Raw genomic sequence first — 27,325 nt, forward strand, 5'->3', positions numbered from 1 at the left:
ACCCTGTTGATTTTGCAACAAGGAGTTTGTTTCTCATTCCTCTTGGGCTGGTTTTTGGCTCTCCTTTCCTTGGAAACTGTTGCGGTTTAAAGAGTGGGAAGGAAGGGTTTGGATAGTTTTTTGCTCTTCAAGATTCTGGCTCTAGTTCACCTCAACATATGGCCTGCGTCCAATGAAAATGTGTACTGTGGTGACTAAGGTACTGAGCCTCCTCTCACCTTGGGAGAACCAATTTACTTCAGCTAGATTTCTGTGACACATGATAGTCTTCGTTTGGTTCTTATTGGGCTGAGGAATACCACAAAAACCACTGTACTTCATGAAATTCAGCACATTATAGAAAACTGTAATTATCTGATGAGGAGAGACCACAGACTAGACTAACAAAGATAAAATAGCACTCAGCTGGGTGTTTCCCCATAGCACACATTGACCTTGGCAAAATATCAAAGAGAAATCAGTGTGTTGGTGTGCTAAATTTGAATAGCTCTGTATGACAGTTTGTTTGTGTCCTCTGACGCAAGCATGCATTCTTCTGAAGAGAGAAAAGAAAAATGTTAAGTGTTTGGTAACAACTGCATTGCATGTTAATATATATATCCTGCTTAAACAACTATTTTATTCATCATAACTGTAGAATATTTTGAGCACAATAAGGCAGATTACAATTTAAGGCAATAAATTTCTACTTGCACCTCTCCTCTATCTGGACATGGCTTAACGCCTTCATGTGGGTATCTTATAATTTACAACTATGAGGAACTTTTGCTCTGTGTTATTCAGATTAACATGCTTAACAATTCTCACTAAAAAGCAAATAAGCAAAATAAAGAAGTAAGGTGTGTGTACAAGCTTCTAGGAAAAATTGGGTCAGTAAGCTTCCAGTATGTGGGTTCAATGGTGTTTAATGGCCTAATGGCAAAATGGTATAATCTTATCTGTTGTATCTTTTCTTCTTAAGGATAGTATGTCAGCAATGTATTATAAGGACTGGGGACATGAATATTCTTGCATCAAATCCCATGGACATTAATTAGAGACGTTTAAGGGCATAACTGTGACATTTCTCTGTCTGTATAATCACAGCACCAGCATTAGCCACAGTTCTCTCTAACCAGGGTTTCCTCTTCATCACGATTTGAAATCAGGCAATGTAGTCATTTTGCATATCCTGGTTAATAGGGAACCTGGTTAGCATCTGCTGAGTGTGACTAATGTAAATGCAGATGTAGCCACAAATAAGGCTCGCAGGAAAAAAAATCAGAGAGGAAATTCACACAAAGAAATGGGAGGGAGAGTACAATCCCACAGCCTGGAGAGCCCATGGAAACCACCAAATATTACATGATAGGCAACAAGACTATATAATTTATTTCTGAACTTGCTTTTGCTGTATGACATTGTATCTTTCACTATTTGTGTTTAGATTTACCAGTAGATACAAAAGAAATGGCAGATGATAAGAAGGAATGCTACTACAATCTAAATGATGCAAATTTTTGCGATAATGTACTAACATCCAATGTTACGAAACAAGAATGCTGCTGTACTTTGGGTGCCGGCTGGGGTGATAACTGTGAAATATTCCCATGTCCTGTGCTTGGAAGCCGTAAGTGATCATTTCCCATTCACTGGTAGTTGCTATTCATAACACCATAATGTGGATCAGTAGCTTTTGCCTGTTTGACTATGCAACCCCATGCATGTTTATTCAGAAGTAAATCCCACTGTTTTAAGTGGGGCTTTCTCCCAAGTAAATGGGAGAACTGCAATCTTGGATTGTAATCCTTTATACAAGCCATGTTGGACTTAATCCTCATTGGATTCATTGGCACTTTTGAATAAGCAAGCATAGAGTTGAGCTATTAGTTATAAAGCAGTGTGTTCTGCTTTCCTATTTCATTTGGCATCAAAGAATATGTCTACAGTGGATTCATTCAGTTCCTTTGTACAGTAAGCCCGCAATTTATGCAGGGGTTACATTCCAAGGATCGCGCCTAAAGCCAAAATTGTGCATAGTCAGAACACATTGAATTCAATGGTGGGTGGGATTGCCAAAGTCATTTTTCCCAGCACTCCACCCCGTTTCTGTCCCCCCTTTTTTGCCATGCATGTTAAGCTGAATGTGCACAAATTAGATGCTCATCAATTGCAGGTTTACTGTATTACACAGGGCGTTAAAGTTTCCTATTAGATTTCTTTGCTTCAGTGATCACTTATCTGGACATCAATAATCAGGATTTCTACTCAAGATATGCTTTAAGTTCCATGGTTTATCATTATATTTATATCATGCCTCTTGTTTATTTGGGGCACCACTTTTTAGCCAACAGAATCACAAAAATTCTGCATGCATCTTTTAAAAAGAATCTTTTCATAGTTGCTCTGGAACATTTACCAGTCTTATGAGCCATGGCCATAGCTGAATATCACTGTCCATTTTTTTTCTAGAAATGTGTAATATGACAACGGAAAACTTATGAAATGAGAAATCATGCATTAGAATCATGCTGTTTTAAGGTATTGCATCTGTTGTCTTTCACACTGTGATGCGTGAATACATTTCTAATTGGATTCTTGGTTTATCTTCCTGCTAGCTGAGTTTACTGAACTGTGCCCTGAAGGGAAAGGATACATACCCTCTGAAGAGTCATCTTACGGAGCTGTTACACAGAACTACAAAGGTCAGCTCCAGTTATACAGATTTCAATTATATATCAGTGTTTCAGCATTCCTAAAAGATACCAGGGCTCATTTAAAGTCTGCCAAATGTTTATGAGTTTTTTTGTTTGATTTTACGAAAAATTGCTCCTTTGGGTGGGGATAGGTGGAAATGCCTACAACCAATTTCTCCATTGCACTTTGTCACTTCTATTTATGACCATTGCTTCCTTTCGCTGCTGCAAATTCATTTTGTATTTGAAAGGCTTTCTTCACTGTGTGGTACCAGCTGGCTAGGGATCAGACAGGGAGCCCAATGCCATCATGGTTGTCATATAGCCAGTCAGACTGGGCTGCTGGTGGACAATTGAAGCCTTTCTGTTTCCTTCTTCCTGAATGGGAAGGGCTGTGCCCTAAGTAGGTAGAGCGCATGCTTTGCATTCAAAAGATCCAGGGTTCAATCCCCAGCATATCCAGGAAGAGATGGGAGAGACCCCTGTCTGAAAACCTAGAGAGCTACTGCAAGTCAGTGTAGATGATACTGAGACAGATGGTTTAGTTGTTCTGGCTTGGTATAAGGCAGCTTGCTCATCTGAACCTTAAATAACTTTTCAAAAATACTTTGAAAAGAGCATATACTGGGGGGGGGAGGCTTGACCTCTGACTTTAATGAGATTTAGGAGTGGGCTTGCAAAGATGCAAATGATGTGCAAACAGCAGCTGAAAGCTATGTGTTAGGCTACAGTTCCTATGAAAGTCAGTGGGCGTTGGACCTTGCTATAGATGACTTGTAGGTGAACAAATGTTCTGGCATCCTCATCCTAAACCAGGCTTCCTCAAACTCGGCCCTCCAGATGTTTTTGAGACTACAGTTCCCATCATCCCTGACCACTGGTCCTGCTAGCTAGGGATCATGGGAGTTGTAGGCCAAAAACATCTGGAGGGCCAAGTTTGAGGAAGCCTGTCCTAAGCTGTAACAGTACAATTCTGTGCATGACTACTTGGAAGCAAGTCCCTTTGATTTCAATGAGATCTACCTCTAGATAAGTGTTTTTAGGATTGCAGTCTAAGTCTGTAGTCTAGTACACACTTACCTGGAGTAAGTCTCATAGAATTCAAAGAAACTGAACTCCTTGTTCCATGGAATAGGTGATTACACTTATAGCAGCAACCTATTCATGTCTAGTCAGAAGTATCTGCCTGCAACTCCCATATAATAAGACAAAAAGGTTTGTGATAGCATGTGATGTGGTGCTGGTTTGGTGCTGCTGAAAATTTATTTTAAATTCTGATGATATGAACAGGCCAACCTTCCACTGCTCCAGCTGGAACCAGTTGGGCTGTTTAATCAGGTCATCCAGAAATTCCATTCCCGTTTTCCTTTTTGTTTTCACCTGCATTTCTTTATTAGCAGAGTATCTTTGGTTCTCTTTAGAATTCTCCATTTCCCCTTTCATCTATATCATTCAACTTCCAACTAGCCTGGATGTGCTATCCTTCAGATATATGTTCTTTTTTAAAGTCCTTATTTTGGTAGTATGGGTGTCAAGTTTTCATATAATTTCTTTTCTTTAAAAGCTGCTCCATTTCTGGAAGAGTGGCTGCAAAAATATTTGTATAGCCAATTCATCCTTTCTGGAGCAGTCAGTATTTTAGGATTTTTACCTTTTAGAGCTGTTCAGCAGATACAAAACATTCCTTTCTTGGCATAACATCTATTGTTGCCATGATATAAATGGAGAACAATTCCATTCAGGGCAATGGGCTCACACCTGAAGGATTTGACCCAGTTTGTATTTGCCTTGAGTGACCCTAGCCTGATTTTGAGGAAATAGTGCAATAAATACATGGGGAAAGAAACAAGGCTAGGAAAAGAAACAAATTCCAAATCCAGCAAAAAAATGGATATGAAATAATTCATAAAACTAAAGTTTTATGTGCCAAAAGTATATTTTTCTATAAAATGTGACTTAAACCACTAATATTCATTTTGTATCCTGTCTGCTAAGTATGAGCTTTCTTTTGTGCAGGGCATTTCAGCTGCAGAGCAATTTTCTCTTAAGTTTGTGGAAATGTCTGTCTGTCAGTTTAAGTTATGTCAAAAAGCCCCCAGATACCAGAGTGATAAGTACCTTCAGAACTCTGTGCAGCAAAATTTATAGTTATGCCTGTGTGGAGGAAGCCACCATCGCTGGAATCTCCAGAGCAGGCGCCAAAAACAAATCGTTAATTCTCAGCAGGATTTTAAATCAGACACAACACAGGAGCAAGAAAAAGGGGCACAAAATCAGGGTGTTCCCTTAGCCAACATAAGCAGAGAGCATGAAAGTAGTTACTGAGGGTGAAGGTATGGTGAAGTACTTGACGAAGGCAGCCCTCCTTAGAGCACTAACTTCAGAGAAGTCACATTGGCAACAATGCTCTTGAAAAGCAGCTCATGGATCACAACTCTGATCACACATGAAAATAAGATTGTGTGTGCAGTCTCAATGTTACAGTTAAAGCAGAGCATGCTCAGACTAGTTAAGTGTGATTAGTGTATACTTGCTAAATAAATAGCAATGTGCCTGCGTTGTATGAAAAGATGTACGTATGCTGATGGCAGCCGCAGTTTTACATTAGCCCAAGCCATGAGCACTAACCGGGGGCGGGGGGGAATCTGTTGTATCACTGATGCTAAACATTCTCTCAATATTTGGCACAAACCTATACAACTGGGTGCACCTATAGCTGCAACTGTAAATCTGAAAATACACAAAAGATCAGGAAATGGTTATTGCATGATAAAGTGAAGGCACAGTTATTATTGTTGTTAAAACTTGAAATCTGAAGGCAATTCACAATATATCTATCTATATATATATATATATCACATGCTTGAGTAAGCACCAAAGCTACCCCTTCTGTAGAGCCATCTGAATTGGAGCTGCTTATGATTTAACAGTTCATACTCATAAGTTAGCTGTTAAATGTATTTCCTATGTACCCTCTCAATGGGCTTAAAATACACAGTCTGCTCATCTGTGAAGGTGCCTGATTTTGAGTCCTTTTCCGTTGACTGCCCCTTCCATTCATGCCTGCTCCACTAAGTCTGCCTGGCATTCAAGCATAGGATGTAATGTTAAAATAGGGTCTGTGCACATAGATTCCAGGGGCAGGATTGTGCAATGCCACACCCAGATTGTGTGTAAACTTTCTAGTGAATTGGGCAAGAGTTCAGGTCCTGTTCCAAATCTTCCTCTGGAATGATCTATTGTACCTCATGATTTTCTTTTTAACAATGCAGCTTACCGTGACTAGTTAGTAATAGTTCAAAGAGGGATTATGCCTTCCAGGTCGTTTCTTTTTCTTGAAGTAAATGCAGTTTATCCCAGCAGTAGCTTCATTAAAAGTACTTTACTCCCTGGTACGCCTCTAGTTAAATATTTTGGCTGATAAATGGTAGAATCAAAGTTTTCTCCATTCTTTTTGTTCCTCTGTGTGTGCGTATCCTGGCAAGATAGACTAAAAATTCATATTCAACTGAAATGGCCATGTAGGACTTCCAACTATTCATGCCTTTATCCTTTTTCCACAGATGCTGATGAATGTCAGCTCTTTGGGCAAGAAATATGTAAGAACGGCTTCTGTTTAAACACACAGCCAGGCTATGAGTGTTACTGCAAACAAGGCACATACTATGATCCTGTAAAACTTCAGTGCTTTGGTAAGTATACAAATTGTTACCATGTCCCCTTACTCTGTACATTTGCCAACCAGCACTGGGGAACGAGATTTTAATTCTTGCTTGCTCTTACAAATTATTCACACATGAAAGCTGGCTGATTATTTTCTCCATGTAATCCTTCGAAACAGTGCCTGAGTACTTTGTGTATTGGGCTGTATATGACTAGGAGCAATTTGCTTGATTGCAGTGGCTGGAAGGAATGTAGTTGTGGTTGCAGAAATTGCTCTGGCTTCATATCTGGGTGCAATCCAGTTCACATTGATGTTTCTCATTTAGATGTTTCTCCTCTCTCCAATTGTTTGTTTCTTTATTTTCCTATAGTGCCACTAGTGTTTGTGGCACTTTATGGTGTCTGCCCCAAAAAGCATACAAGCTAAAATTTGATACAGAAGAAAAGGAGGGAAGTGGAATCAGGAGCAAAGAGCAAAACAATGTGTGATTGCTTCAGTTGCAAGTTTAGCAGGGTGAATTACACTGTGACATAGGAACTAGCAAGTTGTGTCATGCTGTTGTTGTTGTTTTGTCGTTCAGTCGTGTTCGACTCTTTGTGACCCCATGAACCAGAGCACGCCAGGCACTCCTGTCTTCCACTGCCTCCCGCAGTTTGGTCAGTCTCATGTTGGTAGCTTTGAGAACACTGTCCAACCATCTCGTCCACTGTCGTCCCCTTCTCCTTGTGCCCTCCATCTTTCCCAACATCAGGGTCTTTTCCAGGGAGTCTTCTCTTCTCATGAGGTGGCCAAAGTATTGGAGCCTCAGCTTCAGGATCTGTCCTTCCAATGAGCACTCAGGGCTAATTTCCTTCAGAATGGATAGGTTTGATCTTCTTGCAGTCCATGGGACTATCAAGAGTCTCCTCCAGCACCATAATCCAAAAGCATGAATTCTTCGGTGGTCAGCCTTCTTTATGGTCCAGCTCTCACTTCCATACATCACTACTGGGAAAATCATAGCTTTAATTATACAGACCTTTGTTGGCAAGGTTGTGTCATAGGCTTCGTGGAGAAGGTAAATTTTGAGGAGGGCTTTGATTGGGTGGCTTCATGGAAAAGGTAAAGTTTAAGGAGGGATTTGGAGGCAGTAAAAAGGTGGTGGCATGTCAGTGTACTGGAAGGCAGTTCCAAGCATGCAGTGCAGAAAGCAGGGACTTATAACCCATTTCCTCTCAGCAGCTCCCAAAGAAATTACTTTTATTTTGTTAATATATTTATAATCCCACCTTTCTTCCATCACAGAATCAAAAGTGGTGCCCATGTAGTTCCATGGCAGTCACCCATCCAGGCACTGAGCCAGACCCAAACCTGCATAGCTTCACCTAGGCGATGGTTCCATGTGCCTTCAGGCATTACCCTGTGAAAAACAACTGTAGCAAATTCATTAATAAACTAGAACACAATTTAAAGCTCAATGTATGTATTCGCAACTACTCCCTGCCTCCCAAGCATGTCTATTTTCCATGGTGTAGATCTCCCCTACCCTTAGGTTGCTGCTCAGCAGCTGCCAGGTAGTGAGTTTCCCTGCCATTGACTATCATATATCCACAGTCAGAAATGCAACAGTGGCATGTGGCCTTACTTTGGTAGGTTTCTCGCTGAGCCTTCTCTACACGGAGCAGAGTTCTGGAATACTGTGCCAGAAGATGCAGTGTTTGCCACTTACACAGGCTTTTTTAAAGGGTTGGACAAATTTGTGGAGGAGAGGTCTATCACTGGCTGCTGGTCATAGTTGCTATATGCCACCTGGAGGTTCAGAAAGAATATATCTCATAAGTACCAGTTGTTGGGAAAGGGCATCAGGGGTAGAACTGGTGCCATCATGTGCTGCATGTAAACTTCCAAGTGGGATCTGTTGGCCACTCTGAGAAACAGAATGCTGTTCTGTTCCGTCACAACTCATCTTACATTCTTAGCAGTGGTAGCTAGTGCCCACTGGAGCTGGTAGGGGAGAAGGCAAAGAGGCCAACGGTTGGTGGAGCCGGAGCCCATGAATTCTTCCCATCCTCCTCCCTGCTTAGTTCTACAAGAGCAACCCCGAGACTAAGAAGGAGGCAGGAGACATCCAGTTCTACCCTAAGAAGGCAGGCGGTGGCTGATGAAGCTGGCAGGGCAGGGTCCTATTTGCCCTGATGGACCAGCCACCATTGGTTCTTAGGAAACACACAGGTCTTGTAGAGATGAGGCAGAATTTCTTGGAATATATTTTCATCATCGGGACATTTCTGAGTTTTTCCTTTCTTTCACCCACTTAAAAGAAAAAGGCCACTTGCAGAATTTTCTCCAAATATTCTTCATTGTTTAATTTCTTTGTTTGTGGGTGGGTGGGGGGGCACCATTTCAACCCTGCAATGCCCAAGGAAGACATTAGGTCCAGGACACTGTGAAATATGCAAAATGTGACTATGTTGCCAGCACAATTGTTGCTTCTACCACTTCCACACACACACACACACACACATATATATATGTGTGTGTGTGTGTTGCTGCACCCCCCTGCAATCCCTACACAGATCTGGCTGGCACAGGGCACAAAACCACAGCTCGCCCCTATACACGAAGCCAAGCCAGAGCACAACTAAGTGCAGTACAGCCATCTTCTCAGAAAAACTCTTCACAAGCTCAAGAGGTCAAGACACGAAAGCTTTAGCAACTAATCCACACTTAATGACCCACCTAAGTGGTACTCAGAATATCACTCAAGAAATCACTCAAGATATCCCTCAAGTAATTAAGGAACAAAAGAAGAAAAGGCACACTAACCTGGGAACTTCCTCTCTGCCCAGAACGTTGGAGGCTATACACCACACCCCCTCAACAGTATTTATAGGAACTCAAACACTGAGATCCTGCTCTGTTCCAGTAACAAGAAGCCGAAAGCACCAGCCTGAAGATGACGAGTGAGACCTCGTCAAAACGTCGCCTAGACACCCCAACTCTTACACGGGAAGACACCCGAAGACACCAAAACCTGCATTCCTGTACCCGTGAAAATCTACGAAAGCGCATATATATATATATATATATATATATATATATATATATATATAAAATCACCCTTAGGACAAACAAATTAAAGTCTGCTATTGCTCATGGAGAGCATCACCCTTGAGAAGCTTTTGGGGGATTTCTCCTGCCCCTGGAAAAAAAAATGATGGAATCCTTCTCCCAATCCCCTAGCCAAAATTTTTCTGGCCACAAATAGAGCAGATATTTTTGGCAGGCCATTTGTGCACAGCTCTAAAATCTTGGCAAGAGTGCCAAGAAACTGGCAGAGTTTGAAGCAAGTGGCTGATCCTTAGTTTCTAACTGGTTTTACATGGACATTATTCTACCTATCTGTACATCTCTACAAGAGCTATGTATAGCCTAGCCCTCTGTTCTTTATACATGAGGACATTATTGGACTCATCTCTGGCAAATGTTTTTTGGTTTGTTTGGTTTTTTGGGGGTTGTTTTTTTTAAAGATCAATTTGAGGAAATAGGTATTTTTAAAGCACGATTATTCTTCCCCCCACCAAAAAAACACACACCCCACCAGTAGTTGATATGCAATATGGAATAGTAATTCACACTCTTGATGATCATAAATGTTCTTCCAGTCTACTGAACTGCCTACTAATTCACTTTTGCCATTTGACTAAAAATTATTCCTAGTCACGACCTTCACTTTAGCAGTTTAAACAGAAAACCATTCTGTGTGGAATAATGTAATGAAAGGAAACCACAGTAAGAGACTCAATCACCTTGGGCCCAAAGAACTTTACTTTCCTGATGTAAAGCCATTTATATTTCCTTTAAAGTTGCTTCTCTGTAAAATGAGTAGACAGGGGTTGAGCTGAGAAATAGCAAGTCGGTTTCTGTATTTTTGCAAAGATTGGGCAGCTTTTGATACACTGTGGTGAGAAGCCTCTTGTTGTCTACAAAAAGAACATGGGTGGAGTTTGTCCAAAACCTGCTTGCCAATAGATCAGAGCAACACAATCTATTGTGTTCAGCAGCTTTCTAGCCTGTGCATGATTAGTGCATGAAGAAGACAAGGAAGATGTTATCTGTTTCATAGTTCCTTCCTTTGGGCTCTTGCCAATCCTGATTTAGATATATGTTCAATTTAAGAGAGAGTGCACTGCAGAATCAGTTATTTTCCACAATGAAAATGCTTTATTTCCTAAGCCGGATTGCAAGACACTGATAATTTGTTTGCTATGTTCTTCATTTTCATTTTTAAAAGATACGGATGAATGTCAAGACCCCAACAGTTGCATCGATGGCCAGTGCGTCAACACTGAAGGATCTTACAGCTGTTTCTGTACACACCCAATGGTTCTGGATTCCACAGAAAAGCGATGCATCAGACCGGCAGAGTCTAGTGGTATGCCTTATTGCATGCATTTCAAGTGAAGAGGTTCAAGAACAAGTAAAAACCACAATCAGGCAGGATTGAATAGGGTTATCTTTAAACTGTTCCACTGATTCCTTTCTAGAAAATTATAATTATAATTATAATTATAATTTATAATAATTTATTATTAATACCCCGCCCACCTGGCTGGGTTTCCCCAGCCACTCTGGGCGGCTTCCAACAAAACACTAAAATACAATAACCTATTAAACATTAAAAGCTTCCCTAAACAGGGCTGCCTTCAGATGTCTTCTAAAAGTTTGGTAGTTATTTTTCTCTTTGACATCTGGTGGGAGGGCGTTCCACAGGGCAGGTGCCACTACTGAGAAGGCCCTCTGCCTGGTTCCCTGTAACTTGGCTTCTCGCAGCGAGGGAACCGCCAGAAGGCCCTCAGCGCTGGACCTCAGTGTCCAGGCAGAGGTTTGGTTTGGTTCATGTCCTCCAAGCTTTTCTGATCATGAGGAAGAGCCCAAGCTATGGCTCCTCTCTACACTAGCATTAGTCCTTTTGTTTTCTTGTTTAAAACGGGGTTAAGCTTGGCATGAGGTGGAGCTTTAGCACAGGCTCCTCCTCTATGGTCTGTGGCTCTCCAGTGCTGCTGGGTAGATTTCACTGGAAGCATCTGGAATTGGCCAGTGTCTGAGACAGGATTTAGGACAGAAAAGTCACTTGTGTTCTGAACTGATTTAAATTACAATGTTAGCAGGGGGGAGTGCGCAACATTAGAAAAATGATCTCTTTATTTTCAGGAAAATGGAGCTCTTGCAATGTAAGTCTTGAACATGGTGGGCTGTACTGATTTTTCTTGTAACACAGTGCAGGCATCGTACTGATCACGTTTCTCTGCCTTCTGCTTCAGAACAAACTGAAGAAACGGATGTCTACCAGGATCTTTGCTGGCAACATCTGAGTGATGATTTCGTTTGTAGCCGGCCTCTTGTTGGAAAGCAAACCACTTACACGGAGTGCTGTTGTTTATACGGGGAGGCATGGGGCATGCAGTGTGCCCTGTGCCCCATGAAGGACTCAGGTAAGGCATATCCTAGTGACCTGAGGAATTTTTCATGACAAATCATTCACAGAAACTGTATATTCCCTCTTTGGATCTGCCCACTTCACTGCAGGAAGGACAGGGACACGAGGTAACATTGGTGTGTCTGGCGCTGCACCCTTTCCACACTTTGTGCCCCACACATTCTTTGAACCTGTGAAAACTGCTGTGGAGGTCTCTTGCAGGCAATCTGTTTCATCTGTTTGTGTATAGGTTAGATGATGCTGGCTGTTTAATGCATGTTCACTCTGATTTGTTTACAAGGAAGCTAGACAATTGACTGCATTCACACCAGGCATTTAAAGCACATCCCTTCTCCCCCCCCCCCTCCAAAAATCATGTGAACTGTAGTTGGTCCAGGGTGCTGGGAATTGTGGCTCTGTGAGGGGTAAACTCCAGTTCCCAGGATTCTCTAGGGGGTGCTTTAGATGTGCTTTGAATGTATGGTGCCTATGCAGCCGATGTTGCATCAAAGCAGGCATTATCCCACACTTTTCTGTCCGTTTTCTTTTCACTTTCCTCATTGGAAAGTCTGGTCTTTTGGGGGAAGTGGGTTTGTTTCACAAGAACTCCAAGTCATCTTTAATTGCACAGTCAGAACTTGCCAGGGTGTGACTGAGCCCCCCCCCCCCCCAAAAAAAAAGTAACAGTCTGGAAGTGCACTGAGTCACTTTGCGTCTTATGGAACCCAAGCCAACGTGAGTTTATATGATTCATTTCAATAGGGTACCATTCCTTCAGCGTTCTGTAAAGTTACTCATTTCTGTCTCATGTGGTAAAACTTTAATAAATCCATGGGAAATCCTACAACTGAAAATGAATGATGCATTTTCTGTAATAGTATGTCAGTTTTACCATATAAGGCTGCATTTAAAAACATGACTAACCCACAGGAGAGTGGTGGGGAACTGTCACCTTGTGGGTGGTAATATTTTCTCATATAATAAATTTTATAAACTGCTTTGAGTTGTGACAACAAATCCATAGAGACTTACAACATGGTGATTGATTCTAGTGGTGTGAATATGTGAACTCACCTAACGTTGTGGTGGTTGCCAATATTTTAGCTTCTGAGAGGGAGGATTAAAGGCAGTGTATGTAATAAAGCATATTCTCCAACACTAAATAACATAATGGTGGAATAATACATAGATGTATAGTGATGTTTTCTAAAGTGGAGGTAGTCAACATGGTGCCTGCCAGATGTTGCTGGACTGCAGTTTCCATCCCCCCTGACTACTGACCATGCTGGATGGGACTGATTGGAGTGGGGGTCAAACAACATACAGTGAGTCACAAGTTCCCCATCCCTATCCTAGGGAATAAGCCCCATTGAACTCTGTGGGACTTAATTCTGAGTAAGCCTAGATAGGGTTGGAATTCTAAAGCCAGATCTGTGTAAGACATTTTTGTCCTTGGTAATATTTTCCTCTAATATTTTCTTGAAATATTAGAAATCTTTGTGCTAGCCCATTTCTTTATAGAATGCTGCTGCATTGTTGGCATAACATCATGCTTTTAAGAGAGTGCTGCAAATATTTGGCTAATACGTGGCTAACCTTTCGGTAATTTAAATAACCCCTCTGAAATCCATCTTCTGCAAACTGCCCATTGAGTTAAAACAGCAAATGTATAGTGAATTTGTTTCCTGCTTTCTCTGAGTGGCTCCTTAAGGAAGAGTTTAAGGGAAGGAAGTTGTTTTCCATGGCAGATCAGATGAATAGCTATTGTATGCCCTGCAGAGCTTCGGCATGTTATATAATTATTCAATTTCCTGCTTCTAATTGTCTCTGTTGTGCGTAGGTGCCCTTATTCATGGCATTCACTGAGATCTTCAATTTAAGACTCATATGGAAGACGGATGTAGCCATCATGGTACCCCCAGATGTTTGTTTGACTCCATCTCCCATCAGCTTCAGCCAGCATGCCAAATGGTTAATACTGATGGGAGTTGTCACGGGAAATGGGGGTTGCTTGTGTGTAAACCTCCAGCCATTCCAAACTGCTTAGGGGTGGTTGTGTCTTTCCCTGACGGAGCAGCCCTTTGCACTGCTGCTCAGTCGCTAGCAGAATCCGTGAGTGGGCATCTCCTAAATTTCCTCCAGCATAAGAATTCCTTAACGGACAACCTTCGCCTCGCCTCTCTGCGCAGAAGCCTTCTGCGCAGAGTGGGTGTGCCGAGTGGTGGTCCTCCGCCCTCCTCAGTGACTTCACTGGAAGAGTCTCAGAGCCTCCCCTCCGAAGTGCTCTCTGCCTCTCCCTTCTTCCTGGTGTCACCTGGACTTCCTTCCCCAGATGACGTTCTCTCTCTTCCCTTACTCGTTCCCTCTCCTGCAGAATCTGGGAGCCTCGCCTCTCCCCTCTGCTCTGATGTCAGTTCCCTGACAGGAGTGTTAATACAACAGCATCTGAAGGGCACAATATTGACTTCTCCTAATCTAGAGAGTCTCAGACATCTGTCCTATTTTAAGCTGATTTGTTCTTTTAAACAAAACAAAACAAAAACGCACATTCCAGCAACTTTTCTCCACATAATTCAGCAAGCTGTGTTTTCAGTTTCACTGAGTGTTGCCAGGATGGGCCAGGTGGGAGGTGGAAATGGGGTGTTATAAAAATCCAAACAGGAATATGGTGCATGCGTGGCTTCTGGTTTTGATACTGCGGCTGGCTAGAAGATTTTGAAACATTTTCCTAATAAAAACTCCGTATTTAATGCAACAAAACATTTTTCCATTGGAAAGAATTCCTTCATGGCCTTTTATGAGTTTTACATTTTTGATTGATTATTTAGATTCTATTGTCAAAACTCGGCTTCAGGCATCACTTGCCAGCTACCACATCACAGTGTTTGAAATCAAGCAAAGCTGAGGTTGTTTATTGGAAGTCACTTGAATTTCCAGTGATCAGCGGATTCTGTGTAAATCAGTCGTCTTAATAATGAACTGTAAAAAAAACACACAAAAAACCCACCTCTCTTTCATTTCATCTCAAGCAGGACAGCTGGTATTTTCTGTAAATTTGTGTCAGTTAAAGTAGATGGTGGTATTTTTTATTTTGGAAAGGAACATTGTTTTCCGGGACTGATTCTTGTATCAAAAAGCACGTTAATGCATCGCTGTTGTAGCCTATTGTTTATGTTGTTATTTATTCAATTTATATATCAGCCCCACATATAATGCATTACAGTAGTTCATGCAAGAGAGTATGGAGACCAGAGACCAGGCTCTCCTGGTCCAGGAAAAGCCTTTGCTAGTTCATCAGCCTAACATGGGCATAAGCTCTCCTAGCCACAGAAGGCTCTAGTGATGACTTGAAATCCCAGAGTACTCCCACACTTCAGAGGGAATGCAACTCCTCCCAGTGAAAGTCATACATCTGATGAATGGATATGGGAGCCACCCACCCACAACACTTCCATCTTATCAGAATTCAGCCTTATTTTATTGACCTTCATCCAGTACACCACTGCTTTCGGACGACTGCCCAGCACTTTCAGAGCCTCCCCTTATTCTGATGGAATGGAGATAGAGCTGAGTGTTAACAACACATTGGGGACACCATGCTCCAAATCCCTGGCTGATGGCTCCCAATGGTTTCATATAGATGCTAAATAGCATAGGAGACAGAATGGACCCGACAGCCCCAAAGCCATGGAGATGAGCAGTGATCTCCTTTTACTCCTGTAATGGAGCACCTCCAACTCCCACCTGCTTGAGCTGTTCCTTAAAAAGAAATGTCAGGCAATCTAGCAAAATCATAACTGAGGGTAGGGCAGTATATAAATTCAAATCATCATCATCATCATTGACAACCTGTATCTGGAGAGACGCAGGGGGAGTGCTGCCCTGTTACTTCTAATTGACTTCCATAAGTGGCTGAATGGAAGAACAAGTGGGACAAAAGTCACACATCATTTTTAAAACGAGGGCTGCATTTGCATATGGTGCTAAGCAAATGTGGGAAAGTGCTGGCTCCCAAGGTGGTGATCACAGCCACTTTGCTCTTCCTTGGTTCTTTTAACTCAGTGTGGTCCAGCAGCTAAGCCAAAGTTTGGCTTAGCATGCCATCCAAACCCAGGATCATGTTAAGCACTCTCCTCCTTAATCATGAACTGCAGCCAAGATTTGTTTTTTTGGCAACAGGTCACTGTTAAGGAGGGTTCAGATGATACACTAAGCCAAATCTTAGCTGGTGCACTGCACTGAACTAAAATAACCCAGGACATTTAGCTTTGGGAGATGTTTGCAGCCACAAGGCCACATGGTACCACAGATCCTGTATTCATTCCCTAGCTGTCCTGGTTTGCTGGCACAGGGGTGGGATGTTACATTGGCACATAGGATCTGTGGATTACACTTCAAAATTTTATATAAGTAATATGTGGTGTTTATGGATAGATAAATAGAACAAACACAACTTGCCCCAATTTCGATTGTGAACTACAAGTGGATGCTAAGCAATTAACTTTCTTGTTTCATTTTTGGTCGCCTGTAGTTTTCCATATGTGATTCAGAATGCAGTACAGTGGAATGCAGGGGCTCAGTAGGTAATTAGCTGATATATCTTCAGTCTAAACCTTAAAAACATTTACCATTTTGGGGAAATTTCCCAAGAAAACCAGAACTGAATTGTGTATGAAATAATCATTTGCCCTTCAAGGTTTAGTGTTTAAGAACATAAGAAGTGATTATGTTGGCTCAGGAGGAAACTTTCACACCTCTCAACCAGTAGGTCATAGGTTCAAGTCCTGTCTGGGAAAACTGGACTTACGCCATATTACAATCGTAGATTTATATATTGATGGGGCCTGATTTACTACTGGAACTTCATGTTTATTTCCATAAATATATTGAACATATGGTTACAGAAAACAGGGGAAACAGAGTATTTAGATTATTATGCTGTACTTGTAGCAACACATTTCTGTTTTTACCAAAGAACATGCTGTTTTCTGTTTCTGTGCTATGCAGTTGGTTTTTAAATCAGAATTTTCTTGTACTCAGAGATGCAAGCGATGCACATTTAAAAATCCATATTGTGACTCTGAGTAAGGTTACTATTGTCTGTCTTTTTCCAAAATAGTTAGAATAACCTACTTTTGAAGCTGGCTTCAAATTTTTGTGTGCATTTCATTCTGGGGATATTTTGACAGTCTGTATTTTAAAGTTGTAGCAGTGAAAAACAAATCAATAACCTGAAGAAAAGAATTTCTGAAACTCTACAATTCTATGAAAATATTATCAGGATGATTGATTTATGTGGGGATGAAGAGAAGGTAAAACTCCCAGCAATCATAAAAGAGATGGGGGGGGGGGTGTTTCTGATTCATATTAAGACAAAACATACATTCACATAGTGAGTGAGAGGTTGGCAGATGATTTAAACCATATAAATAATTGGAATGAGAGGTGCCATCTGACACACTTCTGAAACTGCAACCTCATGCCAGTGCTGTAGGCTGAAATGCTGGCACAAAATACACGGGGTTAGGTTTCAAGTCTTCCTTCTAACCCAGACTCACAAGATATATCCAAACCTCCAAAAGATTATTAGTCATGGCTATCACATTCAACTAACAATGATCAAAATATGGACATGATTTTTCCACAGCATATGACGCATACTTCCTTAACTGTGAAGATGCCATAATTCCACAAGAGTGCAGAATGAGCTAGAGGTACAAAATGCAGCTTCTTTAGAATCTCACCTTTTATTTTAAATAATAATAATTATAACATCTCAATCTTACAACATGTCTGCTTCGAGATAAGTAGGATTGAATTCAACGGAGCTTAATCCCAGGTCTGTAGGGTTAGGATTATTATAGCCTTCATCTCTAGTGAGTAGGGTTTTGCTTATATAGTTATTTAAATATTTATATAATGCAATGTCATTGTAGCCATACAAAAGTTACAACAACAATGAAAACATCAATAAAATATTGGGGGGGGATACAACTATAAATACTGGGTGGTTTAAAGAAAATTCACATTTCAAAGGCCTGTCAACAGAACACCGTTTTTAGGCGATGACTACAAAGACGAGGGTGGCGCTGTGGGTTAAACCACAGAGCCTAGAGCTTGCTGATCAGAAGGTTGGCGGTTCGAATCCCCATGACGGGGTGAGCTCCCGTTGCTCGGTCCCTGCTCCTGCCAACCTAGCAGTTTGAAAGCACGTCAAAGTGCAAGTAGATAAATACCTTCCAGCGGGAAGGTAAACGGCATTTCCATGCGCTGCTCTGGTTCACCAGAAGCGGCTTAGTCATGCTGTACGCCACCTCCCTCGGCCAATAAAGCGAGATGAGTCCCACAGGATTGAATTCAACGGAGTCGGGCACGACTGGACCTAATGGTCAGGGGTCCCTTTACCTTTAGCTTTACCTTTACCTTTACAAGAATGCTAGGATGATTCCTGCAAAGAGTTGCACAGATCAAGACCAGCTAGACTAAAAGCTCAGTCCACAGCAAAGGCCCCATCAGAGGATCTCAGAGATCAAAGTGGGACACAGTGGGCCCAAATTGTTTAAGGCTTTGTGAATTAACACAATAACTTTGAATCTGGCCCAGTAACGAATTGACAACCTGTTTTGCTTTGTGGCTGCAAAGATTACAATCCTTACAGCAGAAAAGGTATCTTTAAAAGGGTATGGGCAATGCCTGCTGAAATCACAGAAGCCAGAGCCCATGGTGGCAGGCCTGTGTCTTAAACTTGGATTGTTGTGAAATGCCTATGAAGTGGCAAATGATACATGAGAAATAGGTGGGAAGAGACTGTTGGAGCTGCCCACCATCCATGTGTTCAGTTCTGCTTCTCTCTCCCGCTGTCCCCCCCCCCCCAGTGTGACTGTGAAATTGGAAGTTGAGACAGTTCCTTGCATAGAGAAAGGGAGACTGAGTGGGAATATATTGCACAATCAGTTCCTAGGAGGTAGCGATTGGGTTCCACTGAGAGCCAGTGTGGTGTAATGGTTAAGAGTGGTAGATTCGTAATCTGGGGAACCGGGTTCGCGTCTCCGCTCCTCCACATGCAGCTGCTGGGTGACCTTGGGCTAGTCACACTTCTCTGAAGTCTCTCAGCCCCACTCACCTCACAGAGTGTTTGTTGTGGGGAGGAAGGGAAAGGAGAATGTTAGCCACTTTGAGACTCCTTTGGGTAGTGATAAAGCGGGATATCAAATCCAAACTCCTCTTCTTCTTCTTCCAGCCTTCATCAAATGAGAAATTTCTCTATGGCTGTGTGGTTTGAGAGACTGTCTCTCAGCAGCATCTGCAAATTGGGTATGGTTAAGTGTGTAGGCCTTTGGTCTCTTCAACAGAATCAAGTCACAAATTTCAAAAAAATAAAGAAGAGGGGAAGGGAAGGTGGAATTCTTTCTTTAGAACAGGGAAAGTTCCAGCTTCTGTGTCAGAAGCTGTGCATGTTTCATACTTTTGGGTTTTCATGAGAGCAAACTAGTTCCTTAAGGACCCCCAAAAGCAAGTGGGAGAGCAATCCTAAGCATGTTTACTCAGAAGTAAATTCCCTCCCTGAGTTTAATGGGGCATATTATCTAGTTAGTATGTTTAGCATTCATTAAGGCAGTTAAAACTGGGTTATTAAGGAATAGTTTTAAAAATATTTAAAACCAGGGACTTTCTGCAAAGATAGCTACTGATTTTATACAGTAAAAGCCTTCTCACCAGAGAGATCTGGCTGAAAATGCATTTATTTCAACAGCTTTCTTAGCTACAATTATAACATGTTTCTCCAAGGCACGAGCTATGTTTTTCCAGAGTAGCGTTGATGCAAATAACATTTTAACAATCAGGTTTTTGTTAGCAAATGACTGGGGAAAATTGATTAAATTATGATTGGAGCAATTTCTCACTGCAGGTTAATAATAATAATAATACTGCTAAATATTTCCAGCAGCTCTGCAAGAGTTTCCTCCCCTTCTCTCCCCACATCATCCTCTCACTTTCATGTTTCATTGTTCAAGTTTCAGGAGGGACTAGCCAGCGCTGCTGACATCAGATTCCATCTCTTCCTGGATTCAGTTGTCACCAAGTGAAACAAAAGCAGGTGGTGCTTGGAAAAGGGAATCATAGATGCCTGAAGCCATTTGTCACTCTGACAGGGTTTATTTGCATCGCGTACAATGTGTCACTAAATCTGCTGGGCAATAAATATGGTTGTAGCTTTCCAGAATGCTGTATAAAATGATATACTAGATTAGCAGGCCTCTAGCACACTGCACAATGTAATTACCTTGATCCTCAACACATTTATTTTGACTTATTTCCAAGTAAGCATGCTTAAGATCGTAGGCCTGTCACATTCCGCACCAGCTGTGAAACCACATGGGCAACTAGAACTAAGCCAAGTAAAAGTGTCTGTGCACTTGGTTGTTTGATTGTGTTTGCTGTGGGCACACCAGTGTTTCCTGCCATATTGTATTTTGAGAGCCGGAAGAATGAAATGCCCCTTTGGTGGAAACACCATCTTTGATAAGATTTTGGGATCCTCGTTCGAAGCATGAATAACACTCTCAATTTGGAGGCTGCGTGCTTCCTCTTTTCTTTTCTGGACTGCACATTTGACCAGTTCCTTTTGAAAATGGGTGTGTGTGTGTGTGCAAGAACTGCATTTTGTCACATTGGATCCAATCAAGAATACGCTGGGGCTGGTGGATGGCACATCTGGCCAGCACCAGCTTGGCAAAAGTTGACTGGGAGGAAAACTTTGCTTAAGGTTTTAGCTGTATTTGCTGACTAAAAGTTCCAAGCCAGATTTCTCTCCCACAGTCTCCTGCCTCTCAGAACTCCTAGATCAGATCCTCTCTGAGATCAGTAGCTGTATTTCCTAGGGATGGGCAACACTGTCCGTTGTGGTTTATCTCAGTCTCTTGTTTTTCCAATCGTAAGTTCAGTTCTCCACATTTCCACATCAGTTTGTAATTTTTTTGTCATGTCCTCATGAAAATTCATCAGCATTTTAGTGTGAATTTCTTGTAGTGTACAGTACATGATTTTGCCTGATGTACACAAATTTACAGATCTCCTAATACAATAATGTGTTTTTGTATGTTCTTTTCAGTAACATATGAGTTTTTATGCAAATTTACCTTTAGTATCTGTATTTTCAAATATATTACTTGGCTAGAGAGCTGTGCTACAAAATCTGGAGGGTGAGGATTTTGATGGATGGCTGCATTTCAGTTCCCATATTGTCTCAGCAAGTGCAAATTATGTAGGTTCACCTTTCAATGCAGACAGAATCAAATTTTACCCAATGTTTCCCTCACAGCCTCTAAAGCTGCTTGTCACAGTTCCTTAGCCAGGGCAGGCAAATTCCATGTCACTATCACAGAAGCATAAACTAGGGAAGAATCATGTTTCCCCTGGTACAAACGGTTAATGTTTGCATAGTACAGAAACTTGATAACTCTTCAACATAGGCTTGTAGGGAGGTTGTGAGCTCTAAACAACAAAGATATATACAATTATTGGTAGGGGGAAATACATCCAGTAGAGTCACTCTAAGGCTGACAGTTTAAAAGGTAAGAAGTTAGTAACATAAACTTGTGTCCTCCAAAATAAATTGTGTATATTATGGAGCTGGAATAAGGAGCAAGCCTTTAAAAATAAGGGATTACCTTAAAATATCATGTAACACCTAGACATCATCTTAAATCTGGGGAAAGAAAAATGCTTATGGACGCGGGTGGCACTGTGGTCTAAACCACTGAGCCTAGGGCTTGCCGATCAGAAGGTCGGCGGTTCGAATCCCAGCGACAGGATGAGCTCCCGTTCCTTGGTCCCTGCTCCTGCCAACCTAACAGTTTGAAAGCACGTCAAAGTGCACGTAGATAAATAGGTACCGCTCCGGTGGGAAGGTAAACGGCGTTTCCGTGGACTGCTCTGGTTCACCAGAAGTGGCTTAGTCATGCTGGCCACATGACCCGGAAGCTGTACGGCTTCTCCCTCGGCCAGTACAGCAAGATGAGTGCCGCAACCCCAGAGTCATCCGCAACTAGACCTAACGGTCAGGGGTCCCTTTACCTTTTATGCTTGTTTACTTTAAAACTATTACCTACCTAGTTCAGTATGGTTTACCCCACCCCCAGGTGTCCTTTTAACTGAACCAAAAGGGTGTTTTCACAGGTAATGCTAAATATTACCTTTTAGACTATTGACTATTCTCTATGATGAAAAGTAGAGAATGCATTTTAAGCAGCATAGAATTTAGATTGGAATTTCAAGTGCAGGACTAACAAAAGGCAGCAAAAGAACTCTGGTCCAGCATCCTATTACTACAGTAGCCAACCAGATGCCTATGAGAAGCTTGCTAGCAAAGCCTGAGCACAACAGGATCTTCCCCTCCTGCAGCTTCTAGCAACTGGTCTTCAGAAGCATACAGCCTCCAACTGTGGAGGTCTGAATTTGAATTCCTTATGAAATGGGCAAAGCCAGGCAGGTCAGATGTTCCAGACCGCTGCTTGAGGGAGGGAAAGCAGCAAAAGAAGGAAACTGTTATTCCCACCTCAATCAGTGTTGAAATGTTTATATCCCATTAATTTTATTGGGATTATCCATTGCTTACATCACCGGATCGCATGTTCTTTCGGTCAGTATGAAAACAGCAACAACAGCAAAATCAATCATGATTTGACCAGCCCTTGAGAAAGATGCAGACCAGTTGTGCAAACAGAAAATGATGCGGAGGGGAAACTCTTGTTTCACTGAAAATCATGCACATTTCAAGGAACATCGATTCATCATAGGAAAGTACCAGTGTACTTGTCTCCTTTAGAACCAGAAATTATGAAATCATTTGTACTTGGCTTTCATGCATATACTTTCCTTCCAGCTTTCCTCTTTCACTGGCTGTCCTTACACTCAACAGTTATTTTTTTATACATGTAATTCTCTTGGTAAAAGTGTTTCATGCAAAAAAAAAAAAATGTTTGGTTTATTAATATAGTGTTGGCATGATCATGCATGCATAACTAGTATAAAATAATGTGTAGAAAAACTCTTCAAGATACCTTAAGTACTAACCCACATAGTTAGCACATAATGCCAAACCAAGTTTTGGTGTTGCAGGAACAAACTCAGTGTTTGTGCACTCCTCCATTACCCCCTTGTTTCACATACTACAGTGGTACCTCGGCTTAAGTACTTAATTTGTTCTGGAGGTCCGTTCTTAACCTGAAACTGTTCTTAACCTGAAGCACCACTTAAGCTAATGGGGCCTCCTGCTGCTGCCGCGCCGCCGGAGCACGATTTCTGTTCTCATCCTGAAGCAAACTTATTAACCCGAGGTACTATTTATGGGTTAGTGGAGTCTGTAACCTGAAGCGTATGTAACCTGAAGTGTATGTAACCCGAGGTACCACTGTACACTTCATTACAAACTGGCTTTCGGGTTTGGTGGGTGTGCGTCAGTAAACGAGGGAAATTAAGACTAAGAGCTGAGTGGGGGGTGCTCGTGTAATTTCACTGTATACAAGTTGTACAAGTGACAATAAAGTATTTCAATATTTCTATTTCAATTAGTTTCTTCCTGGTTAATGGAAAAGCATAAGTTGCAATGACATTTGAACCAGCAAACTATGTTTTCTGTGTGCCCTGCAAACCAGGATTGCAAATCAGTGTTCCTGGTCCAGAATGTAGTAGCACACAATGGTTTGCTACAAACCAGCAAACACACATAAACACACACACGCAAACGCACACACATTAAGTGCAAGAGGGAACATGCAAACCCTGGGTTTATTCCCATAACAACAAACCATGGTTTGGTGTTTCATGTGTTCCGATCCATTCTAATGTATTTCTATATTGTTAATATATTCATTGTGGGAGACAGCAGAAGTAGGAGGCATAAAACAATGTTTCTCTGAACTTTGGTTAGGTATAAAGGTTCTTCCAATGCAAGGCAACATTTGGACTATAATTGCTAGCATTTATAGCATTTACAATTGCTATAATTGCTAACATTTATCCAGCATGTTCAAGTGTTCAAAGCATGCCACATATTAGTGTAGCAACCATTCCAACAATTCTTAAGTCAGTTTTAGAACCCCAGTTTTGGACATTGCATGGCTTGCCTAAGGCCACCCGCCTGTTAAAAGCATAACAGAAAGAAGATTTGAAGAATGAACTTGGTGGCTCACAGCTTAGTGTCTTGGTGACTGCAATACACTAGCTCCTTCCATGAAAAATGCAGGGCCATTCTCAGAACTGCACCAGCAATGTATATTACTTGTGCTTCACTTCTGATTGCCTAATCCTATGACTTAAAAGGAGCTGCACAAGGACAGCAGCCTCATCATGTGCGAGGAGCTACTAAGGATCCCAAGACCACCAGTGTACCTGCTTTTATTTTTAATAAAGAGGTTTACCTGAGACGTAGTTTCCAGAAACTTGATCATCCTGATTGCCCTTCTCCTCCAGCTTATCCTCCTTAAATTGTGGTACCCAGAATTGGACACAGTAATCCAAGTGTGGTCTGACCAAGGCAGAATAGAGTGGTACTATTACTTCCCTTGATCTGGACGCTATACTTCTGTTGATGCAGCCTAGAATAGCATTAGCTTTTTTTGCTGCTGCATCACACTGTTGACTCATGTTAAGCTTGTGATCCACCATTTGCTTAGTAGAAAATCCTATTAGGCTGCAGTAAAGCTTTAAGTCACGTTTTGTACCACCCTGGCTTGGCCCCTCTGATTTTGAAATTCTTGATCTAGTAACAAAGATAGCAACCCTTTGCCAGCAATCTGGCTTTCGCCTTTCATGGGCCTCCAATCCCCAGTTTATGAAACAGAACAAGCCGGCCAGAAATAAGCAAGGTTCAGATGAGGTGACCAGAATGCCCTTTCTTGGCCTTGGAACTACTGAACAATGACACTGCTCATGATCGCTAAAGTTGAGTCATGGCTGCATTACATTTGAGCAATCTTAATCTTCCAGGAAAGAAAGCGATATGTGGGCAACAGACTTAGGCTTTTCCAATTAAGTGTTATACACTAGCAAGAGAAAGAAGCATGGGGTATCTTCATTAGGAATGCATTCCATTATAACTCCTGTTCTGCTTTGCTCACTTCCAGACGATTACGCCCAATTGTGCAACATTCCAGTGCCAGGATCTCGGAGGCCGTATGGGCAAGATGCATTGACTGACTTTGAGGAGGAACAGTATACTCCGGAAACTGATCCATACTTTGTGGAAGACCGTAAGCAACCTTTGCTCCCCAAAACTAAAAATTAGTAGCTTGGGTTCCTCCTGCTTATTCAGTAAATAAATACAATGGTAATGCTAATAAACTTCTGTGTAGGTTTGAATGTGAAGCATAGAGGATGGAGCCCTCAGGAGGATATCTACAAAGGGCTCTTTCAAAGCCCCGTGCTTCACTTTGAAGTTTTGACAATCAGGGCTTCGAAGGGAAGCATCACAGGACATCACAATGAAATCAGGTGTTTGACAAGAGAGCCCCACACACCTGTCTACCTTTGCCCACCAGGGATGGAGGAGATAAAGATCTGTTCCTCCAGCCAGCCAGGTTTCCCCACCCTGGTGTAAGGGGAGGGGGAAGGAATTAGGGATGCGGGTGGTGCGGTGGGTTAAACTACAGAGCCTAGGGCTTGCCAATCAGAAGGTCAGAGTTTCGAATCCCCGCAACGGGGTGAGCTCCTGTTGTTTGGTCCCTGCTCCTGCCCACCTAGCAGTTTGAAAGCACGTCAAAGTGCAAGTAGATAAATAGGTACCGCTCCAGCAGGAAGGTAAATGGCATTTCCGTGCGCTGCTCTGGTTCACTAGATGTGGCTTAGTCATGCTGGCCACATGACCCGGAAGCTGTACGCCGGCTCCCTCGGCCAATAAAGCGAGATGAGCGCCACAACCCCAGAGTCGGTCACGAATGGACCTAACGGTCAGGGGTCTCTTTACCTTTACCTAAGCTGGCAGAGTCAGGGGCGGGGGGGGGGGTTGGCAAGCAAAGCAGAGTGGAGCGAGCAGGGGTAGCAGACTTAATAAAATATATTTGGGCTCCAAGGATCCTTATTCTTTATCGTTCCTCTGGGTAGATAGCACGTGGCATGGTTCCTACTTGATCCTCAGGAGTCTGTCAACGCAGGCCTTCCGAGACGCAGTCCCTGTATGTGCACGCTGCGAATGTTCAGTATCATGTGTGAATTAAGCAGTGATTAATAAAGTGGCTATTCCAGCTGGGTTGTGCTTATCACTTCCCAGTTTCATTTGGTCTCTTTCCTGATAGTGTTTGGTTAAAATATATCATATATCAAAAAGAGAAACAAAATAAAATAAATAACTCAGAGCAAGGCAAGAAAGTAGCAAAAGTGTTTCATATATTTCATTCCCTTCAGCAGAGGCCAGCCTAATGATTTCATCTCTGCTGAATGCTGAACAAACTCAGTTGACTTATGCAAAGTTGTATAAGGTCCAGCCATTTCCATTTCGTATGACTTTAATTAAACAGAGCAGCTCTCTGAGCTGAACTATAGCTAAATGGTAACATTGTTTCTAAAAATTGCAAAACAGTGTGTACTGGAAACCATGGGAAGAAATGATGGCATAGTCACAGGGGCAAAAGGGGAAATGTTGGGCAAAATACCTCCGGATGGCATAGATCAGTGTTTCAACACAGGTTCCAGATTCAACCACTGCCATCTCTGTTTTTTTAATCAGTAATAGGGATGAGGAAACAGACCCTTGCTTGAGACCCCAGAAGACCACTCCCAGTTGGAGTGGGTAGCCATGGGCTAGATAGACCTATGGCTCACTCTGAAGAGGGCAACTTCATACAGCCAAGGCACAAATGAATATGAATGGGTCTTTCTTCAGTTAAACAAAAAGATCTTTGTTTAAAAGGGGAGGACTTCTGCATGCATTGTATTTTTTTTTTTACATTTATTTATTTATAGCATTTTTATTTTGCCATTCAACCAAAAAACCCGATTCTCAGAGCAGCCTACATGCAATCAATTAAAGTAATTGTGTCTTCCAAGGCACCATTTCTGAAAGTTCTCATGATGACCAGCTGGGATGGAAGCTGTTCAGGGGCAGGAGGAGCCCTGTGGAACTAGTGGAGCTAATGGCCTCCTCACAGTTGAGAGAGGGAGGACCTCATGGAGAGAGTCCTTCAGCAGGAATGGATGATTAGTTTTACCCAGTGGTAGTTCCTAAAGTAAAGATGGGCTGCAGCTTTCACATAAAAGATTGTTGCGTTTTGCCTCTAATTAATTGCGTTTTGCCTCTAATTAAGTTAAGGCTTGCAGCTGCTTAGAATATAACAGAACCTTTATCTCTTAGACCAGTGGCAACTGAGGAATATATCTTGAGGGCATAACTATTTCCATGTATCCCAAAGAACTTTGGCCTTCTTTTTTCTAGCAGAATGAGTCCACCATTCTGTTCACCATACCCAAAGGAGTCCTGTGGGCTGTATCCTGTGAGAGTACAGCACATAGGCATCAGGGTGTAATCACCAC

The 27,325-nt window shown here is 42.0% G+C and overlaps 1 protein-coding gene across 16 annotated transcripts in view; it reads left to right on the top strand.

Annotated features, from left to right (window-relative positions):
* Positions 1-27,325, top strand: part of LTBP1 (latent transforming growth factor beta binding protein 1) — a 217,664-nt gene that overhangs the window by 187,028 nt on the left and 3,311 nt on the right. For all 16 annotated transcript variants that reach the window (XM_083497058.1, XM_083497044.1, XM_083497052.1 and 13 more), the window contains 6 exons: positions 1,427-1,609; positions 2,598-2,684; positions 6,239-6,367; positions 10,613-10,753; positions 11,643-11,813; positions 24,925-25,050. In XM_083497058.1, coding sequence (XP_083353184.1) covers positions 1,427-1,609; positions 2,598-2,684; positions 6,239-6,367; positions 10,613-10,753; positions 11,643-11,813; positions 24,925-25,050 — 837 coding nt within the window. The remainder of the gene's footprint in view (positions 1-1,426; positions 1,610-2,597; positions 2,685-6,238; positions 6,368-10,612; positions 10,754-11,642; positions 11,814-24,924; positions 25,051-27,325) is intronic.

Source organism: Podarcis liolepis (genome assembly GCF_965112155.1).
Source record: "Podarcis liolepis genome assembly, chromosome: 3".
In the NCBI taxonomy this organism is placed as follows: Eukaryota; Metazoa; Chordata; class Lepidosauria; order Squamata; family Lacertidae; genus Podarcis; species Podarcis liolepis.